Below are 24602 nucleotides of genomic sequence, written 5' to 3'. Positions count from 1 at the left end.
ATTTAATCAAATAAAAAAATAAATTAATTATAAAAATTGATAATAAAACAAATAAAAATTAATATATATATATATATATATATATATATAATTTTTTTTTTTGACAAAATTGTAGACTGTTAACAGTCGGTCCATTGATGTTTAACAGTCAGCTCATGACTGTTAACTGTCTGGACCGACTGTTAACAGTCAGTTAATAGTCTGTCCATGACTGGTAACAGTTAATGGGTCGACTGTTAACAGTCGGATCGACCCGACTGTTAATAGTCACCGTCTTTTTTACTATCCCTCTCGTCAGAAATTGTTATTATCGACGATGGAGAGCTATCAAAATTATAAAAAAATTCACATTTTCACCTCAGCATGACCCACAATCTAACTACTCATGCATCTTCATCTAATTAAACCGAATAAACGTAAAATAATTCAATTAATGAAAATTGGAACAAAAATACAACTTCCTGTGAGAAAACTAACCGGAATAGTTCGCCCGATGGTAGATACGTGCTTCTGGTCGTCAATTGAAATCACTATGATGTTGGTGGTTTAGGTCGGTGGTTGATCGGTCAATTTTTCTGGCAACTGTGACGCCGATTTTTTTTGGGTTTGTCGATTAGAAAGGAAACTTTCAAACAGTCTGTAACCTTAAAGGGTAAAATCGCCCTTTTAGTGTAAAGTTATATTTTAACTTAATTTTTTTTAATTCATTTAATGGGTCAAAGGCTAATGTTAAAATTTGCTACAGTCAAGAGTCATTTCCGTGTATTTCCTCAGAAATGAAGTAGGTTGGTGAAATAGTTACTAACATTAATTGTATTTAGCATTCTTGCAGCAAGATTCTTTCTTTTTTGGCATTTATCTTTTGCATGTAAGGTTCTTTGCTTTTTCTTTTTCTTTTGTTGTGCTCTACAACATTTTGTCGTCCAAATTATTATCTTCTTTGACTAATTGTATATTATGGACCATGTCCATTGTCTCTCTCTTCCACTTCCAAGAAACAATCTCCATACACTTCCAAATACACATCTTCATTTGGTGTCTGACGAAATTCAAATTATAAGTCTAATCTCTTCATATCATTTGCTTTCTAAATAATCTTAAGATTCCATCTTTACTATAGCAAAATTATATTTTACTTACATTCCCACAATTTTAAATCTAATTTTTACTAACTGCTAGAGAAGATTCATGACAAAAAATTTAATTCAAACTTCAAAAGCATGTTAGGATTATACCAAGAAAATTAAATTCTCTACATCACGCTAATAAAGACACATCAAATACAATAATCGTGCAATGCACATAGCATCGACTAGTATTTGTATTTTAATCGTAAACAATACGGTACTAGTATGTAACTAGAAATAACTTTTAGGTATCCTAAGTTTTATCCCGACTTTTTCAAAATATCCTAAATTTCAGGGTATTTGTGTAACTGGTCGGAGTTCAACATACATTACACATTATTCTGAAATATTTTATAAGTGCTGTAAAAGTAATATTTGATATCAATTTGTTCGGAGGATTTGATGAGTCTCAAATAAAAACTAAAAAAATAAAATTTAGGATAGAAGTTTAAGATAAGAATATTGTACTCTCAAAACTCAATTTCTATGATTCAATTTTTTTTGTGACGATGAAATACTACAATTCAACAAGCTTTTTATACTATATTTGGTACATAGATACATGAATAGAAATAAATTCATCTATAATAATTCTATATATTCATGTAAATCAATATTCACTAAGTCAATATTCATTGAGTTTAAATTAATGTAAATGTTAATTAATTGAGAAGTAATAATATGAAATTATTTTGTAGTGTTTACTATTAATTGATAAAAGAAAAGTAAGGTATTATTGAAATAATTTAATGTAGTAGGATTAAAATCGTTCAAAAAATTATTCTTACTTGACGTGATATTTAATATATTATAGATTACTCCTATTTTTCAAAAGGCTTATGGGCCAAGCCCCTGAAAATAAGCCGACCCGACGGCCGTATGAATCAGCCAAGTTGTCAAAGTTCTTGCATATTAATTCTATAATCTCACAATAGCAGTCAGAAAAAAGCATGCTGTGATTCAATCTCTAATTGAGTAGTTATTGGTAGATTTAAACTTCACTAGCTATATATGCTGGCAGCATTTATGGATATACCATTTCATAAATTTTAGAATTACTGTTGAAATAGGTCCAAAATTGCTGAGTTCATGTTTCGCGCAAGAATTATATTACAATATATGAAAATGGATCGCTTTGCAAGGGCTATTAACTTTGTTGATGATACAATTATCTTTGAAGCCTAAACTGACTTAGATAAAAGTTTCAGGCACACATTCACTACCAAATTAGATTTTATTTCACAATGACTACTCAAGGATGGCAACGGACAGAGTTGAGCTGGCTCGGGCTCATGGAAAACAAGCTAACTCAAGCTCGGTTCGGCCCATGAGCTCGTAAACTCAAGAGCCACGAGCCGCTCGCGAGCTTGTGATTTTTTTAATTTTTTTTGTAAATTTGCACATTTTTGACAAGCCCATGAACTCGTGAACTTTGGCTCGTGATGAGGAGCCCAAGCCGCTCGACCCGTTTGACATCTCTATGGCTACCCAATTTCTTCTTACCTTCTTCAATAATTTAAAAAGGGGTAAAATGTTAACTTTGCATTATATATATAAAATAAATTTAACAAAAATAAAAATAAAATTTTTTCGGTTCCCCATGAACACCCAAAAAATAAATAAATGCTGCCAGCATAAGCTTAGGATAAATTGGAAATAAAAGAATATTTGGTGTAAGTCAACGTGAATTTCACGTGCATTTGAAGACTTTTCAAAAAAGGAGTCCCATACATACATGCCTTATCCATTCCTTTACACAAATTGTTTTCCAATAGAGATATTTTCTTCTCCAAATGAAGTCAAATGCACTTTTCCTGTTCCCAAATCATTCATTTCCTATGATTCATCCACTTCGAAAATTTCCATACCCTAACCCTTTCTCATTTCCTCCATGGCTGCTCTATCAATAGGCCATTTATGTCCAATTCTAGATCATCAGCTCAATGCCATAAAAAATTCAAGAAAGTTCATCTCAGCTTGTAGCAAAAACCGCGATCCGTCTAACGCGAAAACGAAGAAGGGAAGTGCTGAAAAGAACAAGGGAATAGTGCAGCACATGGAGAAACTTGGAGGGGTGATGATGGATAATTTGAGTCCAAAGCAGAAGGGTGATTGGAAAGACATAACTCTAATGAGCCTCTCATTTGCTGTATATATCTATATGTCACAGAAGATTGTCTGTGCTTACTGTGCATGGATGTCTATTCTCAGATAGTAATAATTTTCCTTCTTTTTTATTCCAATTCTTGTATGAATTGAGATGAGGAATTATGGGTTCTCATCTTTTTATTGTATGTCTTATTTTTATTTTTTTAAGTTGCTGTTATTTGGGTAGCGTCCTCAGTTATGCTGTATGATCCTGCCAGTTTGTAAGTTTATTGTCCATTTATACTGTCTAGTTGTGTACAAGCCTTTTTTCATGGTTTTCACCTTGTCCGATTGAATCATTGAACAGAACAGCAACAATAGAATAGACAGGCTTGATCTCCTGCTGCCAGTGGACTGTATAAAAATTTTCCACTTTTGCTGGCGTAGGAGCCAACGGATCAATTTCGATAGAACAGAAGCATATAGATATTTATATGTTAAATAGCAATTCAGATTGGCCTTTCTAAGCTGAAAACAAAGAGTGCTCTTTGTTGAAGTTTCCTTTCACCATTTAATTTATTAGCCAAAACTGCATTTTCGATGTTCAATCATATAATTTATCTGGTAGCCTCATTTGTACATCTATACATTCAAAAACATGAAAGATACCAAGTCCTCCTCCTAACTGCAACTATCAAGAGTGCAGAACCACCAGGCCTTAAGGGGACACCATGAATGCTTTATAGTACGGCCGCCAAAAAAATTGATGAACACAAATGACTCCAATGAATAACCTGAAACTGCCTATTGAGGTTAAAATTTTGAAAAATAAAAAATTTACCGCCAAGCTTACATCATAATTGCAACTAAATAATATCAACTCCCAGCTGCCTTCAAAAAGTTTTCATATGGACTTGAAGTTGGCAAGAGGAAGAAATGGGGCTGATGCTGAAATTCGGATGGACGTGTCATTGGAATGGTTCCAGTAGATGGTGTCTGCAAAATATATTCAGAAAAAACGTTAAAATCCCCAGGAACTGCTGCACAAAATTATGGATGAATGTTATGTATTTGACAATTTTAACTCATGGTAAAATATTACTTTCTCAACATAACAAACTCGGAGAGTAGGAACGTATAATTCGGTAAATAGTCTACTTTTCAGATATAACTCACCATAAAAAATTCGGATTTATAAAATGGATTGTTAAGAGCCTGAGCGTCATCCTGGCAGGATAAGCTGGCTGGATTCTCTTGCATCAGTTGTGAACTCATGAAATTTGACATTACTTGCTGCTTTTCGATCTGAAGAGCCTCACAGTGGCTTGCCATATCTTTATATGCCATGTGAGAGGGGTCTGAGACAGAAAACCGTCCAACCTGCTTTGTTGACTCCGACACCTGCAACAACATCAACTTAACTTTAGGAAACACATTCAGGACAAATGATGCGATGCTATTAAAATGTATCCAAATTTCTGAGCTCCAGAAAACTTTTAAAACCCAATTGAAAGGTTGGTGTCATAGACATATATTGTCAATCTTTAGTAAGTTGTAATGATTAAGGTTTGCTGTCATCTATTTTATCCAAGCAGTATTGCAAGAATAAGAGGGTCAGTTCATCCAGCTCATAATTCTCAATTCTTCATACGGTTCTCAAAATCCATTACGAACAAAGTAGTCTTCTAACACCTTTATATAGCATTGACTAAATATCGAAGTTCTTTAATGCTTCCCATAGTCGACCTTTTGATTTGAATTTCCAAGTCAAAAATATAGTTTCCATATTGACTCAACATTCTCAACAAATGTAGTAGTAATATGGAACTTGAAGCATAATGAAGTAGACTCTTTCTGAGAAGTGAAATAAGTGAAATCACTTCATTTGCATAACCAAAAAGTAGTTGTATGAAACCATTATTGTGCTATTTTCTGGATTAGACTAATCAACTTAATGTCAAAAGTAGAAGTAATTAGTAACAGAAACCGAGGATCACCAAATTTTTAACTAAATAACACACTTTTTGAAACATGCCCAACAAAATCAATTTGGGAAAGAGAATAAATGACTTAAGAAAATGAATCTGATCCGGAGTTGGCCAGACTTCTAAAACAATCTTCCTTACGTATGTGTCACAGATAGAAAACAAGCTTCCTTCCTTAAGTATATATCACAGATAGAAAAACAAAAGAGAGAAAATTTAACTCTAGATGTATCAGCACTCTAGGAAACTATCGACATATAAACAGCTGCAAGCTAATGGAAAAAATTGCTTTCAGATAAGCTGGCAAAACTTATATAATCAATGATTTTTTAGTTCTTCGTATAGGGGGACATTGGAGATTTGATTCTATAATAATTTCACCAGCAAATTTTTTGAGAAAAAAAGTAGGTATAGTAGCTTCTTTAGGAAATGTTTATTCAATTTGTTATCGCTGATATGTAGCAGGGGAAAACCAGATACATAGCACAACTCTGAAGTCCAATACTTAATGTCCCAATTGAAACTAAAGGTATTGTAAAGATTCTTCCAGTTTGTTCAAGTCTGCATGAACTTATTACTGTAAACTTGCATAAATTATAATCTAACAATAAAAGATCTGCCAAAAAATATAGAATGGCTCAACTGTCATGCTTAGCGAGGGTTGAATATGTTCATTCCATCAACTCAAACTTAGAATCTATGCTCATACGCCCTAAAAAAGTAATTTCTTGTGATTGAGCATAATGCCCAAAGTTAATTAATAAAAACCTAAAAGTAGATTATTTTTTCATGGAAATAAAGTTTTACTCTTTGTTGTAGTTGTTGACTGACCATATTCTCCAATAAGCTAAGGCAAAAATCTAGAAGCAAATCACAGCTTCCATCTATCAGTCTCAAAATTTTGTTTCATTTTAGTCCTTATCTAACACAGTTACTTTTATTGGGGGCACTTTCTCTAAATAATAGTGCTTAAATGCCTATAACCTATATTGGTATATTTATTGTGCTTGTCATTCTCTGATGCAAGGATTTCTAGATATCTTCATATCTCCTACTAAAAGCATCCTATGTCTTTTACGTAATAAATAAGAAAAAATTTTGAAGACACAAAATATTGGAAAGAGAAGGTTATGGCTCCATTTTCTCATAATGAAAACTAATACAAGAGGAAGAACTGTAACTTGGCTGATTTTTCCCCACAAAGATTTCGGCTGCATAGTATCAAGATTAACTATAAAGAGACAACGAAATAATAAACCAATGGAAATGCCAACATACCAAATCCATAAATTGATCTACACTCAGGAGACAGGGACTTTCTATTGTCAGCTGGGAGCAGTGATCTGTCCGATTTACCAATAAATCCGTTGGACAGTCATCATCTATTGTAAACATTGGATACTCGGCCTGCTGATTTACAGTATAAGTAAATAACTATGGTATCTAAAAGGATAAAAGTGAACTGTAATCTCTGAATGTTGAGTACCTTCTCAGAATGTTCATTTTCGTTCATATCTAATTGGTAGATTTGCCCAGGGGTTTCTGTAACTAGCTGAGCTCCCAATGGACAAATATCATCAGGAAGAAAATCTTTAAGCAGTTGCTCCTTTATATTTGTTGATTCAGTCTGCGTATAGAACTCAAAAGTTGAATGGAGTACCATAATATAGGATAAAAATGGTGTAGAGCATATAAGCCGGTGAAAAAATTGTACATTGGATAGCTTCTCCAAATTCTTCACGATCTTGGAAGCAAAAGATTCTGTAGATTGATCCTCGCTAATTTTAATTACCGAAAGAGAATTTAGGGCATTTTCGTCATCCTCTTTTGATCCATAAGTATTCATCTTCGGATCTACTAATTTAGCCTGCAACTTGCTATCATCTACCAGCTGGAGAAAAGGATCAACCTGTTGAAGCATTCTCTAGGTTAGGCGAGCTTTTTGCTCCTGGTAAACCAGTCACTGGTTAAACATAATATTATCTATGCTTAAAATTTCTTGAACCACTGTGCATCTAGTGAACAAGCCTGTGCTAAGCACAGTTCACAAACTAATGCTGCTACACATACTGTTTTCTCTGTCAACACAGCCTTTGCAGAAGTGAGAAGAGGGATAAAGTTGTAGGCTTTCGATATGAAAAGTATCATCGATGTTGCCAAGGTGAAAAGAGATCTGCGGCGAGATGGCTGAAGTTGTCCTGCGTGCATGAGAAATAAGATTGATTTAGGGAACTCAACGTTTGGTAAAGAAGCATTAAGTTACTAAAAGAAGGAACATCAATGTTTTGCTAGATTTTGTACAAAACTATAGGAGTTATCTATAAGTTCAGAAAAGAGGTGTGCCAGAGTGAGTAATTCCCTGACAAAAGGAAAATTTGAGGTCCTTCATTTATCATACAAAAGGATGTGAGGTTCTCCTTAGCCAAGCTAAGTCTAACATAGTAATTGCGGCTATTCATATGATGAGTAGAAAACCATTTAAACTGCAAACTCAATGTTTATTAAACACGAACAATTTTAACGAGTGATAATTTGGAGCGGGAAGATGCCACCACCAAGTAATATGTAACTTTCGAGTTCATGGGGAAGCCCCCGGGGGGGGGGGGGGGGGGATAAGGTAAGATGAGGGTTCATTTGGAATGACAGATGGTAAAATGGATGTAAATTTTTAGCCTCAATTCATAACTTCTGCAACTGCTGGACCAAATAGCATACTAGTCACAATTTGTATGTAGTTAATGAAAAAAAGGGAGTCAATAAACAATTTTTTCATACTTCATCGTTTTCCCAACGAGAATAAATGCATTCATTTAGATAAAACAGAAACAGAACAAACTAAAATTCAAATGAAACTAAAAGAACCTACCTCCTCGAAGAGATATGCTCCTTAAGGAAAATGCTAGCTGAAAACTTCGAATAAGAATATAGTTACTGGATTTCTACATGAAAACATTGGAGGGCAGCATTACAAGGTAGGCTGAGAAAATCACAAACAAGATTGTGATTCATGATGTTAAACTGATGCATGTTCATGAGCGCTGGAAAGTAATGTACATGATAAAGGACCAACTTTCACAGGAGCAAAGATAAGAGCATATATATAAAGGCGAATTCGATAGATAAACAGAGAGAAATCAACACAAGATTTCAGAGTCTGCCAAGTGAGATTCAGAAAGCAAAAAAGGATATGGGATAGCATGAAACAATTACAGACTTCTCTTTTGACCTCATGTATACAAAAATAGCTTTCTTAGAACAATATCTTCGCGTGCTGGTTGTATCAAAGGAGAAAAGAAGAAACTCCATAGTTGGGAACCCCCCAATCTTTCATGTTATATCCATACTTTTGATGTTATAAAATAGGCTCAAGAATCATCAAGTTATAAAATAGGCTCAGGCAGCTTTCTACTCATATCAACTGCATATACCATACTTTTGATGATTCCACATGAATCAATTGCCCTTCTCATCTCTATCCTGTTCAACTGTCCCTCACTTCCATAACCAATATTCTTGTGGCGTAGTTAAATATTTCATAATCAGTAGAGTTCGATAAATCTCCAAGATCCACTTTAAACCTTATTACTAATTTGTTAACATAATTCTTCCATCTTTGTGTGGTCTCATTTTTAAGGAAATTACTGTTCCTCCGGGAAATTCTGAGCATAAAGATCTTTTTTCTACCCCCTTATTTTATTCCTTCTATTTATTTATCTACAGCTATGGTCTGCCAAGCTCCCACCTAAGCAGCAGCGCATTTATTAAAAAAAAAAAAAAAAATCCCTCTTGATTCTCATCCTTGATATAGTTAACTTGTTTTAAATTCCTACTTCTCTTTTCCCTTCGTTGATATATCTAATAAACAATTCTCTCTAGACCACTGCTTTGGGATATTTAAATGACTATCCATATATTTCCACTCATGGATCTGAAATTGCTCTCTTGCCTTCCCATTTGGTTAACTTATACATCTCCACAGCCTCATTTTCATATTCTGATAAGTTCATAGGAATTATCTTTCAGTCTTATCCAAGATGGAACTGTGCAAACACCAATTTCTTATTTAAGTGCATTTCTGCTCTTGAACTCTTGATGGGAAATGAAGATATGAATAAAGATAGGATTTTAAAGTAGAGCTTGATTTAAATTATATTTGTTTAGATTGCTTAGTTTTAATATTTTGATAAGATTCTAGATTATTAGAAATTATTTGGATTTTAGTTTCTTTTTCCTATTTACTGGGGGCTTATTCATTGTAATGTGTAGACTTTGATAAATTGAATAAAGATATTTCCTCTCTCCTGAAGTCTTCCTTCTCTTCTCTTTCTACTCTTTCCTCACTTTCTTTCTCAATCTTGTTTTTTGCTCATTACAATCTTACGTCAACTCTCCTGGTCTCATTTGCTACATTTCAAATGCACTTGGTCGTCTCATTCTAAACCAAGTCACCACTATGTATTTATCCCAAATACTTCCTTCAAACCTGTGTTCTTAGAAGTTATTTGTAGTTCAATATGTAGGTTCTACCTCTTGTTGTATCAACTCAAACCCCTTTGGTACCTTTTCTGAATCTATTCGAATATCTATTAAAGAATTATCACCACGTATAAAAGTCACAATAAATATCGAATTACAATCAACCCATTTATGAGAAACCAAGAAAGCAGTAGCAAAAGAGGCTAGATTGAGGGCTACTCCCATCTCTAAGTATAAAGCAGTAAGAATGACAATTTCTCAAAACAACGCAACAATATCAAGCACCATTAACCTATATTAAGCAGCTCGACTATTATTTGGTCCATGAAGTTATTAAACTCTCTTTTTATGTATTTAAGGGTACCAAATCAAAAGAAATCCCAAATTTCCTGTTGAAAATAATATTTAAATGAAATATATGTAGACTCAATAACATGGTGTCACAGTAGGCGATGATCTTGAGTACAAGTCTTTCTGCCACTCTTTTAATGAATTGTGCACATGTTAGGCTTTATTGGGGAAAAAAAAATAAAGCATGCCTACATGTGAGTGGACATTTTGAAGATAATTTTTAAATAATATACATATGCCTTATAAAACAGCTCAACCATTAAGATCAAGTGTTTCAGCAATACAAATCATGTTGCCTTTTTCATTCTCATCTCCAAAGCCAAAATTTTCATCTACTTTGCGATTCTTCTTGGGAATGGAAAATCTAATTCAAGTCCTACTGTTACAACTACAAGGAAGACTTCCAAAATTAGGATCTGAATGACAGGAAAATATGAACGGATGAAGTCAAACTATGTTCTTTGTATAAATATTTATAAGCCAACTATTCAAGCCTGCTAACTAGGTACAAAGATATGTTGCATCCGAAGCTTTTCCAACAATCTGTGAAAGTTATACTTTTGTTAGCACTAACGCAGGTTGTTTTGAGGATGATAAATATGCATACTCGATGGTGGAGCCGCGGGGGGTTGGCGACTGCCCCTGCAACATTTTGAAATTTCTGTAAAATCAATGTAGAATTTTTTTTTTTTTTCTTTTATACGTAATACAACTGTACTTTTGCCTCTTTCAAATTTTTTTCGCCCCCTATTGAAAATTTTCAGGCCCTGACACTGAGCATTCTATACAACTGCAGGAAAATACATATCAAACTGTGTAACATGGGAAATAAAATGAAAAAGAAAGAAAGAAGCTGAAACTCTTTAAAGTTCTCTAAATACATGTGTGTGTCATATTGTCATGCTTCCACCACGGGTGCACTAATATAAGTGCCTGATTATGCATTTTTTTCCCTTTCTTTAGCATCTAACCTTTCTCAAAAGTGTTCCTTTAGAAAAAAATTTCGTGTTTCCTCATTTAAGAGACATTAGATGTCTTTGACAATTCAATAAGAGTAAACTATATATTCTTAGTGAACTTAAATGTGGAGAACCCCTTAGAAGTATTAGCTAACTGGGAAGTCAATACGTTGATCCCAGATCATGGCTTGAAGAGAACTTGTCATAGGACAAGAATACAAAGAAAGATATTTCAGCAAAACGAAGAAGGGAAGAAAACATTAAACCAAGTTAAGTGCATCAAAGATAAAACCAAAGAGCTTGTTTATCGAGGGTCACAGAAAGATGGAGAAATTATTATGACAATCTATTTAGTGTAAGGAATAATGTGGATACTAGAGATTTGACAGACTACATCATGGATAGGAATGTTAAATATACTAGAAGAATGCGTGGCCTCAAAAGTGAAAGGATATGAAGAGGATGGAGTCGAAAAGAGTAAATGGTCCGGATAGAACTTGTACCAAATAATATAAGCGTCTAAATGATACCAGTATTTTGTGCAGGACACAATAATCCTATGAAATATTAAAAACTTAAGGATGCGAGGTGAATGGAGAAAAGTGTCCTGGTGCCTATTCATAAGAATAAATAACAAGTTATTAAGATCACAAGTCAACAATAAAATTATTTGAGAGATTGGTAGTACATAGATTAAGGTTTAGTTTAAAGATCTCACGGAAGGGGTTCGATTTTATGTTAAAAGGATCTACTTTCAAGTTCATTTACCTGCTTAGGATATTGATGGAGAAGTTGAAAGAAAAGAAACAAGATTTTCAAATGATTTTGATTGATTCCAAGAAAGCTTACAATCTGTTATCCACGAAAAGTAATATACTGAGTGTTAGAGAGAAATATTTTAGTTAGATATATCAATATGATTGATCATATGTAGGATAGACAAGTGACAAATGTGAAATATAGTAACGGTAGTAGTGGAGAATTTATTTCCTTGTAGGCTGCTTCATAAGGTTCTTGAGTCCTTTTCTTTTCGCTTTATGCATGAAGCTTAGAGACTCGTCAACAATTAGGTTTCCTCAGGTATGTTCATCGGTGATATAGTTTTTGTGGATGAGAACATGAGTTGGTTAAATTGTAATCTAACAGAGATTGATCGAGGTGTTATAATCAGAAACACACTGAAAGATAGAAGAACAAGATTTGATAATATTTCCTGAGTCTTAGAGAACGGGTAAGATAATATACAGTGGTCACTACAGAATGGAAAGTGCACTTGCAATGCATAGAAATATCTGGGGCGAGAAAATTACCTTGTTTCTTGAAAATAATATCACCAAGCTGTACGTGTTTGCAAGTGCTTCATAGTTCCCAGGAGTGTTCAAATTAGAGACTGCCTGCACCCAGATGGAGGACAACAAGAGGCTGATCTGTCGGCTTTTCAACTTAAGAGAGATCCCCTTCTGTATTGTAAGGGGGTATTGTCAAAAAGTGTAGCAACCATATAGCATTTATGGTTTTAAAAGAAATACTCGAAGTGTCTAAGGTTCAAGTACCGGTTCCTTCTCTAAATTACCCGTGGATACAGGCATTGAACATCTCCTCGTGCTAGTATTTTGACTATAACTGGATGTCAGCCGTTTCAGAATGGGTGGACCGTTGAGCATTACTTCGCCATTATTTAAAACTACAAATGTTTGATCTGGAAATTTTTGGGAGTATTGTTGTTCTTTCCTCATCTTCTCGAACAAAGCAGCTGAAGAAGAAAACACAGAAACAGTTCTAGACAGCGTCCTCTGTAAATCATCAGGTTTAGTTGAGGAGCTCGTAGAGCTACTAGGAGGGCTAACAGATGATGGAACGAGCACAACCGAAAATACACGATGTGCCCCAAGCCTTGTCTCATGGTCTGGAGAGACCATGGCGACCAGTATTTGATGGAACAAAGCCTCAGGGAAAGCCTAAGTCAGACAGAGACAAATAGATGGTGTTCAATAATTTCAATCATAGACAGTCAGGCATACTACGTGAGATAGAAACAGCCTTGCCTTATTTTGATACAATATATTTGGCAAGAATGCCACAATCTGAGCAATGCGATAGACAGCACTAATTGTGTTTCTAGCCATAACTGATATATTTGAAATGCTCTCTAACATCACAGACATCACGTCAAGAATTGGGCCAGCATCTCCAACCTGGCTTGAAGAGGAATTCAATTTTAGATTCACTCATATCTTATATTACACAGGAATTTCTTTGTTGGCCTTGCATTGAGATGGGGGCCTTTCTAATACGAAAATAGCTAAAGCTCAGCTTATTATCACTGATAATATTATCTTCAACATATTGACGACTGCATCAAGTTGTCATAATTTGCACTTTATTTACCACACTGCCAAAGTAATTACTGTAAGGTAATTGTGAAAAAGTAACCTTGTAAGACAGTTGAACAAGACACTCATCAACAGCTGCGTGAAACTTCCTGTTCCACTGAATTAGTTCTTCCCCGAGTTCTGTGTCATCAAGAGAGCAGTGTATGCTTTTCCTCAAATGTCTCATCATATCACTAAATGCACCAACAATTGTCACAGATGGTTGGACCTTCGTCGCTTGCGCCAGGGTGGTAGCAACTTGAACAATATCTACCTGCATGCTGGGGCTTTTCAAGACATTCTTATGATCAAGATGCTTGATTACAGTAGATAGCAAGAAATGAGTGTTATGTCCTGAAAGTCAAATTAACAGTTCGATGGATATTAAAAAAATTGAAGTTGATGATAAAAAGGCTGCTTAATTCCTAAGAAGCTCATTCATAAACATGTAGAAATTTGAAAAGTTGAAGACCAGAGTTCTCCATTATTGATTGCATGTCCATCAAAACAGCAAGGGCCAGCCCCTCATCAGGTGACCAGAGATTGCCCTGATCGAAGTAACGGAATAAGGCTTCAAGAACACGACGTATAGTTGTAGCCTCCCTGGCCAACTTTGCCATGTTATTCAAGCATACACTTGCCCAGAATCTAGGACTTCCTGTATCTTCCCTGTTTACCAGAACAGAATCCATGTTAGATATACCAAATCCACAGCACAGAATACAAACATGACTCCAGTTGTGAACACCTTGGGAAGAGAAATTACATTGTAACATAGCCTCTCTCATTTACTATCTTTCTCCAAGAAATGGCCCTATTCATGGCACCCGGTGGAGAATTTTGATTTTCAACTCTATGTACCTCTTCTTGATTACCGTTTGTAAGATAATTGGACTCCTTGTCTGGGCAGTGACAATTTTCCAGGACTGCAGAAACAACCTGATTTTTGTAAAAATAAGAAAAAGGTGATTACTTAACAAGTAACAAACATGACATCTTCGGTAGTGGTTAAAAATTGCTGAGGAAATTTCTGTGTAAGAGAAATTATATTACTGACTTGCATTTTAGCAGACTTTTCTTGATGATACAAAGAATTCATTAAAGAAAGGGGAGAATGCATGTAGACTTTAAGTATACATGCCAGCTTGAAGGGGGGAGAGAGAAAAAAAGACGCAACGAAGAAGCAATAAGTCTCCTGAGGGAAGCTTGGCTTTATCATTTTTCATCAAGAGAAACAAAAAGCAAAGGAGAGAAGTGGACCCACATCAAGAGAAAAGCACGAAAGATAAGGAAAGAGGGGATCCAGTTAAGCCTCTAAACCTTTATTATTTTCTTCATCTGCAGAGGGAATGATAATAGGACAAGGAAAAATGAATAAAAAGAGAGCAGAAATAATAAAAAACAAAGAAGCTGTCATCCAAGCTGGAATTTATGTACCCTTTCATGACCAGCATATATTCATTCGAGACTATCATCATTCAGAATATTCACCATGAATTCATAAAAGTCAAGATGCTTAGAACGGTCTAAAACATCAAGAATAAAAGTAAAGTAGCTTCAAGCTTGAAAATAAATTTGTGAAGCCTTGAAAGTTATCTTAATTTGCTCTTTCCACTGAGTAACATGAAGGCAAAAGGAGCTGGTAATAACTGTTAAATGTATAAGATCATAGCCAACCATAACATTTAAAAGAAAAGATGCCTGGTACCAAGGAACACCTACAAGTTCCATTTGATGCAATTATCGTCATGTGAATTACTAATTGAATATATGCTCAAAAGAAAGAATTAGTTGCACGACAGCTGATAAAATCTAGATGTTTAACATATTCCAAGGATGTGCCTCAGTTTAGGTAATCGTGAACATACAAATAACCCTGAAGTAACTTACATTGTCGAAGTCCGCTGAGATGTGAAAAAATTCACCCATGAACCATATCTGTCCATCAAAATTTTTAGGACAAGTTGTCTCAGAGTCCATATTATATAAATTCAATTTCAACAAAAAAAAAAATGGTTTATAGAAAAATTGTCAACTATTCAAACTACAAGTCAAGAAGTAGAAACATGCACGGCATTCTTGAACTGCATATCTCAAGAACATTCTAAATGACACACAATGAAATTTGAAACTAGTGAAGGTATAGAAAAGCTCATTGCTTCAACATACAAACCAAATGAATGAATGATGTACCATCAAGTGACAACGGTCCCCAATAAAGCTCAAACGAGCAATATATAAGCTAAAAATTATTTTCGTTTATTTGTTGAGAAGTTACATGTTTGTCACACATAAATATGTAAAAACTTAAATTATTCAAGAAGGAAGGTAACTGACAAAATTCTCCACCGATAAGATATTGACCAAATGAGTTTCAGGGATAAGATCTGTGAGGATACCTCCTCAGTTTCATATCAGAAATCTGAAAGCTACTATATAATCAGTTAAAAGGTAATATTTAGAATAGCATAAAAGCATATAAAGAATTTGTTATTCCACCCACAAAAAAGAGCTGTCTTCAAACAAGCTGTTAAAACACTGCTTTAAAACATGGTTTCTATAGCTCCTCAAGATGAAACTCCTCAATACCCAATTTTGCCTTTTAAAACGCTGCTTTAAAATGAAGTAATGTTCATTTATTTTGTTAAGAGACACAAGATTCTCCAGTGAGGATAGAGCCAGGCAAGCACATCTTGCGAAGTGGGGTTCTTAAGGATATTTTGGTACATTAATACCCACTAATATTCTTCCGAATAAAAGTGTTTCAATGGTACTTGCATTTTGCTGAACATCAGAGGTGTTAGAGGCAGCTTACTGTAGATGACAGTGTTTGCAGGCCAGCACAACGAAGGTGCAGTACCCTTTCATCCTCTCCCATCTCTTGAGCTAGAAGACATAGTTTTGGGATCAATCCTTCCAGATTGAACATATAGGTAGCATCCTTCTGCACTATCAAGTGATACCACATAAGTTAATTGCATCTTTGCAAGTGTTCACAGTATTAGAGCAACAATAAAAAAAGGCACCTGGTTATTTATAAAGTCAAATAGAGCTTGGCAGCCGACAATCCGCATCTCGTCATGCCTTGTTTGCTCCAGCAAGATATGAATAATACTAAGAAAACTACCTGCAAACAATGGCCTGTGTGCAATACTCCGTACTTAAACCAGGATTCAGCAATGAATAAATTTAATGTAACCATGACATCAGACATAATTTTTGCATCAGAATTTCTCAAACTAAAGAGACCTTTTTACATATAATTCTCAGATATTCCTAAGAAATTCCAAGCCCCAAAGTAGTGAGATATCGAATGTAAAATTTACACTATTTTTTGCCTTACGTTACTACAATTTATTATGAGATGAGGTCATAAATACTTCTTTTCTTGATTGATAATGGCATTATACTTTGATAACTGGATAGCTAAAATAACACGCAGAAAAACGTACATTCATGAATCTGAGTTGCAAAATTTAATATTTCTTGTTCAAGTGAATTGGCATGGGAATACATATATCAGGATAAAAAGTTGAATGTTTTTGAGTTAAAATGAGCATCTTGCAAATCTTGCTAGACTTGACAAAATGGTCAACGATTGACCAAATAAGTTTAGTATTGTCTATCTCAAAAACTAAAGCTTAGTTGAAGCCCCCAGTGCATTTGTTTGAACAATTGAAATGTAATCAATTTTAAATAAAAGAAAAAAGAAAACAAAAAAGTTCGATACTGAAGGTCATTAAAACTACTCCTTTTCTGTAAAATATAATTTTCCCAAATAAAAGCTATGAGATTATCTTCCTGAGTACAGTAACCGATTGTTCGGAAGGCTTAGCATCAAACTTTTCAAATAGGATGCCTTCCTAAAAATAGATCTTTTCGTGTATGATAGATCTCCGACCCCTTGAAGCAAACATTTCATCTTTCCTCAAGAGGAAGGTTCTAAGTTTGCATAATTTTTGTACCATGAAAATGATATGTGAAAAATGAGGTCATCAACAAAATGCAAAAAGATACAAGTCAATCAAGAAGGTGGAAAATTTTATGTTTTACAATACTGTCAAAAGAATAAAAAAGTATAATCATTGCCCATGAAGGGAATAATTTGTGTCCATTTTTCCTCTTAGAAATCAATCTAATGCATAGTATGATTAGACCATAAGTTTCTTGGTGCGGAAGCATTATAAAATTCTTATAATAACAATTGAAATAAGAAATATGTAGGAATAACTTGCTTCATATTGATTGAATAATGATTGATTGTTATAAAAAATGTACAATGCTACTATATTTATAAGCAAAATTATTCCATTCTTCTAATAGTATTAGGAAAGTGAAACTAATGTAAATCCTAATCAAATAAAATATAAAAGTCTTATCACCATTATACAAGAAAACTAATTAGATAAACATAATTGAAAATAAACTCCTAAAAAAGATAAAACATAATTGTAGTAGGAAACTATTAATTGTAGCTGTGATATACTACATCAATCCCCTCCACTTGAAAGAAAACTCGCCCTCGAGTTTGGATGAAGAAAAAGATAATTGATCAATCAAGAGGAAATACTCAAAAATTTCCGTCACAATCACTATTTCTGCAGGGAACAACGAAAAATTCTGACTTTTGGGATTGCTAGTCCCAATTTACACATTCTGAAACCAATTCATTTTTTGCATTAAGGTTCAACCCTGATTCACGAAACTCCATACTGAAGCCTGCACGTGTAGATCTAGTTAGGTTTGGAACCAGCTCGGGAGCATCCCTCTCCACCAGAGCAACGGCTGCTTGATAAATAGCACTAACCCTATTTCCTGGTTTCAACGCAAAAGTTGCCGCCTCGTGGGCCTAAAGAAGAACTTCATAGGCCATGTTCTATGTTGTATTTGCATCAATGAGGTAAGTCTGGCAATGTTGGAGCAGTAGCTTTTATATCTCAATCTAATGGCACAAATGATGGCACTGGCAGAATCATAGCATATATATTCATAGTTGCTTAAAGCACTAGGCCTGAGATCAAAAGTTCCACCACTTTGAAAGATTGGAGGATACTAGATTTCTACATTATCGGCCTTTAGTTTGACACACCTTACGTTTGATTCCTTAATGAAAATTTTAATTCTCTCCTCTCATTGTTGGAAAATTCTAAACTTCAACTAGTTCATCATCAGAGTACGGCTCAATCGTGGGATTTTGAATTATCATTTCACCTGACTGTTTTTCATCCTTATACTTATTCTCATTGTTAATTTCCAGGTATAAGGGATCACTAGGTTTCGGATTTTCAACTTGCACATGCTTTTCTTTTTCTATTGTAGTATCACTGATGATAACATTTGAATTATCTTGAATTACCTCATCATCTACCTTGTGGACCTTTTTCTCTTTGTTTACACTAGTAGTTACAAATTGCTCGTCACATGCCACCAAAACAATCTTCTTATCGTACCATCAAAACATATACTTATTATCTCTACTTATGTAAGTTGCATCTACATTACAGTACAATGGTTGTCCCCAAAGTACATAACAATCGTCCATCTCTACCACATTATATATAATCTCATCTTTATAGTACTTTCTAAGAAAGAGAGAAATTTTGCATACCTCCATATTTTGAATTTCTTGCCCTCTTTTAACATGTGAAGCTTGATAATATTTTTCAGTTTTCAAATTTTAAGCTTTCATTAATGTTTTGGATACCAAGTTCTCATACCTTCGTAGAATCCTTAATAACTTGCGCGTATTCAAACTTAGTTGGGACCCGATGAAACTCTCTAGCCACCTATTGTCGTGTTTTAAGCTTGTTGAAGCAACCAACATTCATAGCAGTCAATGGCGGACCTAAGGGGTCCTATTGGGTCAATTGATCACCCAGTTTTTGCTTTCTTTTTCATTTTTTTTTTAGAATGTCAAAGTTTAAAACCTTCACTATAAATATAAATATATTATGCAACCGGCAGCTCCAAACTCAACTTTGTGCCTTTATCTCTCTCTCAACCTATCGACTACAAACTGTCATTACCATTTACAGTTTATTCACCGTTTGAAAGTTTGATTGTAACCCCCTAACCCTAAGTGTCTGGGTCTACCCCTGATAGCAGTTAAAGTCAACAAATTCTTGTCAGTTTGCTTCCTCATAGGCTCACGATTCCTTTCAAGACAACGCAGTAAGCATCTGCGTGATGTTGTGAAGGGTTTCTTCAATTCCCTTGATTCGTTGTTCGAGTTTGTCAAGCCTTCATATGTCGTCGACGGTTCAACTGACACCAGGACCCTCGTCGACATCAGATTAGGGCAATTTCCTTGCTCTGATACCAATTTTGGGGCGGAAGCGTTATGAAATTCTTATAAGAAGAATTGAAATAAGAAATGTGTAGTAATAACTTGCTTTATTAATGATTGATTGTTATAAAAAGTGTATAATGCTCCTATATTTATAGGCAAAATTTTCCCCTTCTTCTAATAGTATTAGGAAATTGAAATTAATATAAATTATAAACCTAATCAAATAAAATATAAAAGTCCTATAAAAAAAAAAAAAAAACTAAATAGATAAATATAATTGAAAATAAACTCCTAGAAAAGATAAAACATAATTGTAGTAGGAAACTAACAGTTGTAGTTGTGATGTACTACATCATTTCTAATATGTACAAGTATGTCAACCTAGTACCTCCTTGTTAATACTGACAACTGAAAGTCAATTGAGCTTCAAATAGTGAAACTACTACAGCAATCCAGCTAAAAGTTAAGGATAGATGAACTCACATTTGCTGTTTGCAAGATATGAACAACTTTCGGTAGATACACATTATGACTTTTACATACATAAGATTATCAATCCTCAGTTCCCGATAACACCTTTGCTCGAGAGAAGTTGTAATCTGACCAATAAGTTATGAGCTATCATTAAAGTTTTCTACGGATAGCTCAATTGGAAGAAAACTTACAGAAGGTATCAACTGTATAAGGAGCAAAAAAAAGGGCATTTATGTAGCAAAAAAATTTAAATCAAGAACCACTAAAGTACATGAATCTAGAAAGTCTACTGGGTGAAAATATACAAAATTACTTAGAGAAACAACTAATCAATAAACTAGCTATCCAGATTTAAGGGACGTTGACACAAAACAAACACTAATGTGTCCACCCTTCATGTCATTGTCATAATTCATCTCATCCTAACTCGTGCTTCGGACTTGTAAGATTTGAAAATGGATATACAACAGCGAATTTGTCTGATGCTCGGTACATACTATTTGTAAGTAGGTTTATTGTGGAAGAAAGAACTTCAATTATCATGAATATTCAAAGGCTAAAAAAATTATTAGCATAGTATCCACCAATGCAGCCGCAACCATTACACGTGCCACATATCTTAATATTAACAGATCTTCCAGGTAAAGATATTACAACTGATGATCACATGATAATATTTTTTAAAGTAATGAAAAATAGAATTGAAGTGTTATCAACTTATTACACTTTTATAATGGAGGATGGTTTGATTTTCATGGTCAAAAGAAAGGTTTTTCGATGATGCAACTTCTTATAACCTAATTTGGCTTTCAAAAAGATAATGGCAATAAAATTCACATCAAATTCTGAAAATCTAAAATGTTAGACATTAAAAATATGCTTACATAAAAAACCATCCATTTGACTGGGAATGCCAAATGAGCCACTATGTTCTAAATGGAACGAACATGGTTCCTATACTACGTACCGTCACTAAATGAATGCCCTATCTAATATGTAATAAACAACAAAAAATGTTTTCAGTAAATAAAGACAATTGGCAATAATATTCAGAGAGGAAATATTAAGGGCAAAATTCGCGCAATGAACAGATAATATGGTGGATCACTAGGCCATAGAGATTATAAGTTGGGTATTACTTTACCCTTGTGATCCAATAATTGCTTGTCTCACATATTCAAACAAGCTCGTATCTTCCACTTTCTTTTTCATCCATCCTATATCATTCCCAATGTTTCAGATTTTCTTGGTCACTTCATTTCTAAAACTTAATAAGTCTTTGTACTTGGATTTTTTCTACCACTTAGTTCCAAGAAAACAATAAGAACAGAGAACGAATATTTTGAATAAACCAATTGTTCACCAAATTTTTTATCGCTACATAAAATAGGAAAAAAAATGGCAGATATAAAATATTATGTGCATAAAAATAATACTGCACAATGTTGTAAAAATAATTGGAAACAAAAAAGATGCTCAGATATAAGGATAACTGAGAAACCTAACCTTGGGAATGCGTAGTGGATTTTTTGAAGCATATTCACACAATTTGCTGATTTTTCTGTCATTAGGTTCTTCACCCTGTCAAAAGTACAATATTATATCAGTAATCAAAAAGATATGAAGAACTCTTTAAATACATTAAAAGAGATTATGCAGTAGCAAAGATAACAGGATTCCAGAGGGAAGGGTTAAATGTATAAAGGTCAGGTCAAACTTTTGTGAATGGTCTCCACTTAGATGGAGAAATCGGAATAAAGCAACTGTTTCATAACTAACAATGAAAATGAATCAATTAGAGAAACAAAGCACCAATATGGTTTACATGATGGAACTCCATTTTAATACTCTCTCCGTCCCATTTATATAGGCTGATTTTGTTTTTTACATGGATTAAGAAATCTTATTTAAGTTATTGAAAAAGCAATTTTTGCCGAAAACTTTCCTAGTCTACCCTTATTTATATTTGTAAAATTTCAAGAATATGTGGGGAAAATTGGTTATAAGTAGGCAAATTAAATAAGGTAATATCAATAAACGAACAAAACAAAATATTCTCATTAAAGAAACAGGACTATATAATTGGGATGAGAAAATAACGAAAGCCAGCCAATATAAATGGGATGGAGGGAGTAACTAATAAATATTAAAGACATGAGAAAGTAAAACTCCTCGACTCTTTAACCACCTAAATTAAGATGCCTATTAACTAGAAAGCACAACTATGAGTCTTATCCAACTGATCGTAACTAAATTCTCATTAAGCAGCAAATGTAGGACTTGAGTTCGTATATGCACCAAATGATAGAAAGATTTTTTTCGATGAACATAGGGAGTCATAGAAACAATGAACCTTGGGGCTTTCAAAAGTGATGCGTGACGGCTTTTAAAAGATCAATTTGAGTCGGTTTTAACTCAAATGAAGGTCGATAGATTAAGGAAGAAGATTAAGATTAATCATGATTAGATATGATGCCATCCAGAAGCTGTGAACAAGCCCATTTTCCTCCCGAGCACTATTTCTTAAAACTCAAATTTGAGTCCCATTCTTTAAAAAAAAAAAATACATTTTTAAATAGTATTTTGACATCATTTCAACCTCACATTCTTCAATAAAATAATATTATACGCAAATTTAAAAATTTTCCTTATTTTTTAACAACACATTTTTAATTAATACACTGTTCAAAAATTCATTCTTATGAAAAGAATAAGACTCGAACAAAGGCTTAATCTCAAACTTTTCCCTGACATTAAGTCCTTATCTTAGTGAAACTCACCACACTAGCAATCCACTTGAAGCTCCGAACCATGAGATTCTCTCTGTCAGATTTATACTAACTTCTGGCAGGCATTGCCGCATTGGTATTAGCGAGTTACAAACAGAAATTAAGATCTTCAAACAAGATGTGGGCCCAATGAATCATAATATCAAGGAGCAATTTTTTCTATTGAATCCTTATTCCCATCTTTAAGAGAGATAATTGCATATTTGAGGAGTTCTACTAGGGCTTTGATTGCTCAACTAGGGAAAGTATTGGGTTGCAAAAATACGAAGCTACCTTGTTTGAGCCCCATTTTAGGGAAGAGAATGAATTTTTGAATAGTGTATTGACGGAAAATATGTGGTTAAAAAATATGGAAGAGTTTTGAATTTGCGTGTAATATTATTTTATTCAAGAATTTGTGGTTGAAGCGAGGTAAAAATATTGTAGAAAAATACATTTTTTCAAAAGAATTGGGCTCAAACAAAGCTTCTCCACTCAAGATGAAAAACTGAAGCGGTTAACCAATTCATCTCTGATTCACAAGTTTAAATCCACATTCAACAATAAATCACAATAATAATAATAACAATAATAATAATAATAATAATAATAATAATAATAATAATAATAATAATAATAATAATATTCGTGTAAATCAAACTAACCGGAGCCCGAGGAAAGATATCTGCTAACAACTTCTTGTAGCGCTTCACGGGATGCCGTGACCTCGGCCGCATTGCCGGACAACAGATGCAAAGGGTATCGATAGCGGGCATCATCACTGGTTTCACCACCACATCCATTTTTTTTCAAATCCGTCAGAAAAACGAATACTCTCCTCTTAAGAAATCCCAAAAGACTCTTCCCGACCAAGAGAGAATGAAATTCTAATTATGAGTTCTCCAAAATGATTAATAAATAAATAATCGAATGTCAAAATGGGTTGAAAATTGACATAGATGTGATAAGATGAATTCAGATTTCGACTATTCGATTTGGGAAGAACACTGGGGGAACGGGAAGAGAGAAAGGTCAGAGGATTTTCGATAACCTCCGACTTCCTCCAACGGCGAAGAGAGAGGCGGGGTTGTGTGGTGGGATTGTGATTTGTTGCTTAGTTCATAACCTTTGCATGGGTAACACGTACAAATGTGTGTTTTAGTGTTTATGTTGCGTTTGTACGTGAATTTCAACGTTAATTATCCACTACTTTTTTGGCCTTTATCAATGCTTTTTTATTGGTGAGATTTACATCAACTCGTAGTAGAAACGTTAATTAATAGACGTTATGAGCACATTTTAGCTAGTTTAATATCGTATACGAAACATAATCTATAAATTTAAATCGAATGAAGTTGTTGCACATCGAAATGACTAAACGAAATTTAAAGAAAATTAACACCATGCATGAAAACGAGCCACAAATAAATGTTAAAGTTGGTTGCCAAGCCTACCAACCCAAGAAAGTCTCTTTATAATCGAAAAGACCTACAAATTGAACCAATGCCTTAATGTCATGTTAAATCTGAAACTATGTCATTCACTTCAAGAATCACCATACGTTAAGCATTCTTGGCAATCCACATCCAAATTTATATTTGCTCATCTCAAAATTGTGAAAGTGCTAAGTGTACAACAATGCAATAACGTGTTCAGTCTAAACTTTACAATTAGATTTCTTAAGGTCTTAAAATTTTTATCGAAAACCTATTT

General features: G+C 34.0%; 2 protein-coding genes across 4 annotated transcripts; one reads left to right on the top strand and one right to left on the bottom strand.

Moving 5' to 3' along the window:
• The first annotated feature begins 2889 nt into the window (after nt 1-2889).
• LOC111388867 lies at nt 2890-3529 on the top strand. The gene has a single exon (XM_023013682.1). It carries the CDS (start codon nt 3019-3021, stop codon nt 3340-3342), a length of 324 nt encoding a protein of 107 aa, XP_022869450.1. The 5' UTR covers nt 2890-3018; the 3' UTR covers nt 3343-3529.
• A 30-nt stretch (nt 3530-3559) lies between these two features.
• On the bottom strand, nt 3560-24524 carry LOC111388865. 3 transcript variants are annotated; one of them, XM_023013678.1, is made up of 19 exons: nt 23555-24524; nt 21628-21702; nt 20131-20246; nt 16385-16499; nt 16174-16302; nt 15249-15296; nt 14125-14297; nt 13831-14027; nt 13420-13712; nt 13032-13181; nt 12540-12944; nt 12297-12446; nt 8067-8139; nt 7271-7398; nt 6915-7109; nt 6687-6827; nt 6479-6610; nt 4392-4616; nt 3560-4211 (listed from the first exon to the last, which is right to left on the bottom strand). In XM_023013678.1, exons 1-19 carry the CDS (start codon nt 23690-23692, stop codon nt 4092-4094), a joined length of 3003 nt encoding a protein of 1000 aa, XP_022869446.1. In that variant the 5' UTR covers nt 23693-24524; the 3' UTR covers nt 3560-4091. The 3 variants fall into 3 exon arrangements, with proteins under 3 accessions (XP_022869446.1, XP_022869447.1, XP_022869449.1); XM_023013679.1 differs by having other exon boundaries at nt 6479-6607; XM_023013681.1 differs by lacking the exon at nt 20131-20246.
• Between the last annotated feature and the right edge of the window lie 78 nt (nt 24525-24602).

Source organism: Olea europaea, unplaced genomic scaffold (genome assembly GCF_002742605.1).
Source record: "Olea europaea var. sylvestris unplaced genomic scaffold, O_europaea_v1 scaffold532, whole genome shotgun sequence".
Classification (NCBI taxonomy): Eukaryota; Viridiplantae; Streptophyta; class Magnoliopsida; order Lamiales; family Oleaceae; genus Olea; species Olea europaea.
This window is presented reverse-complemented; position numbering and strand designations above follow the sequence as displayed.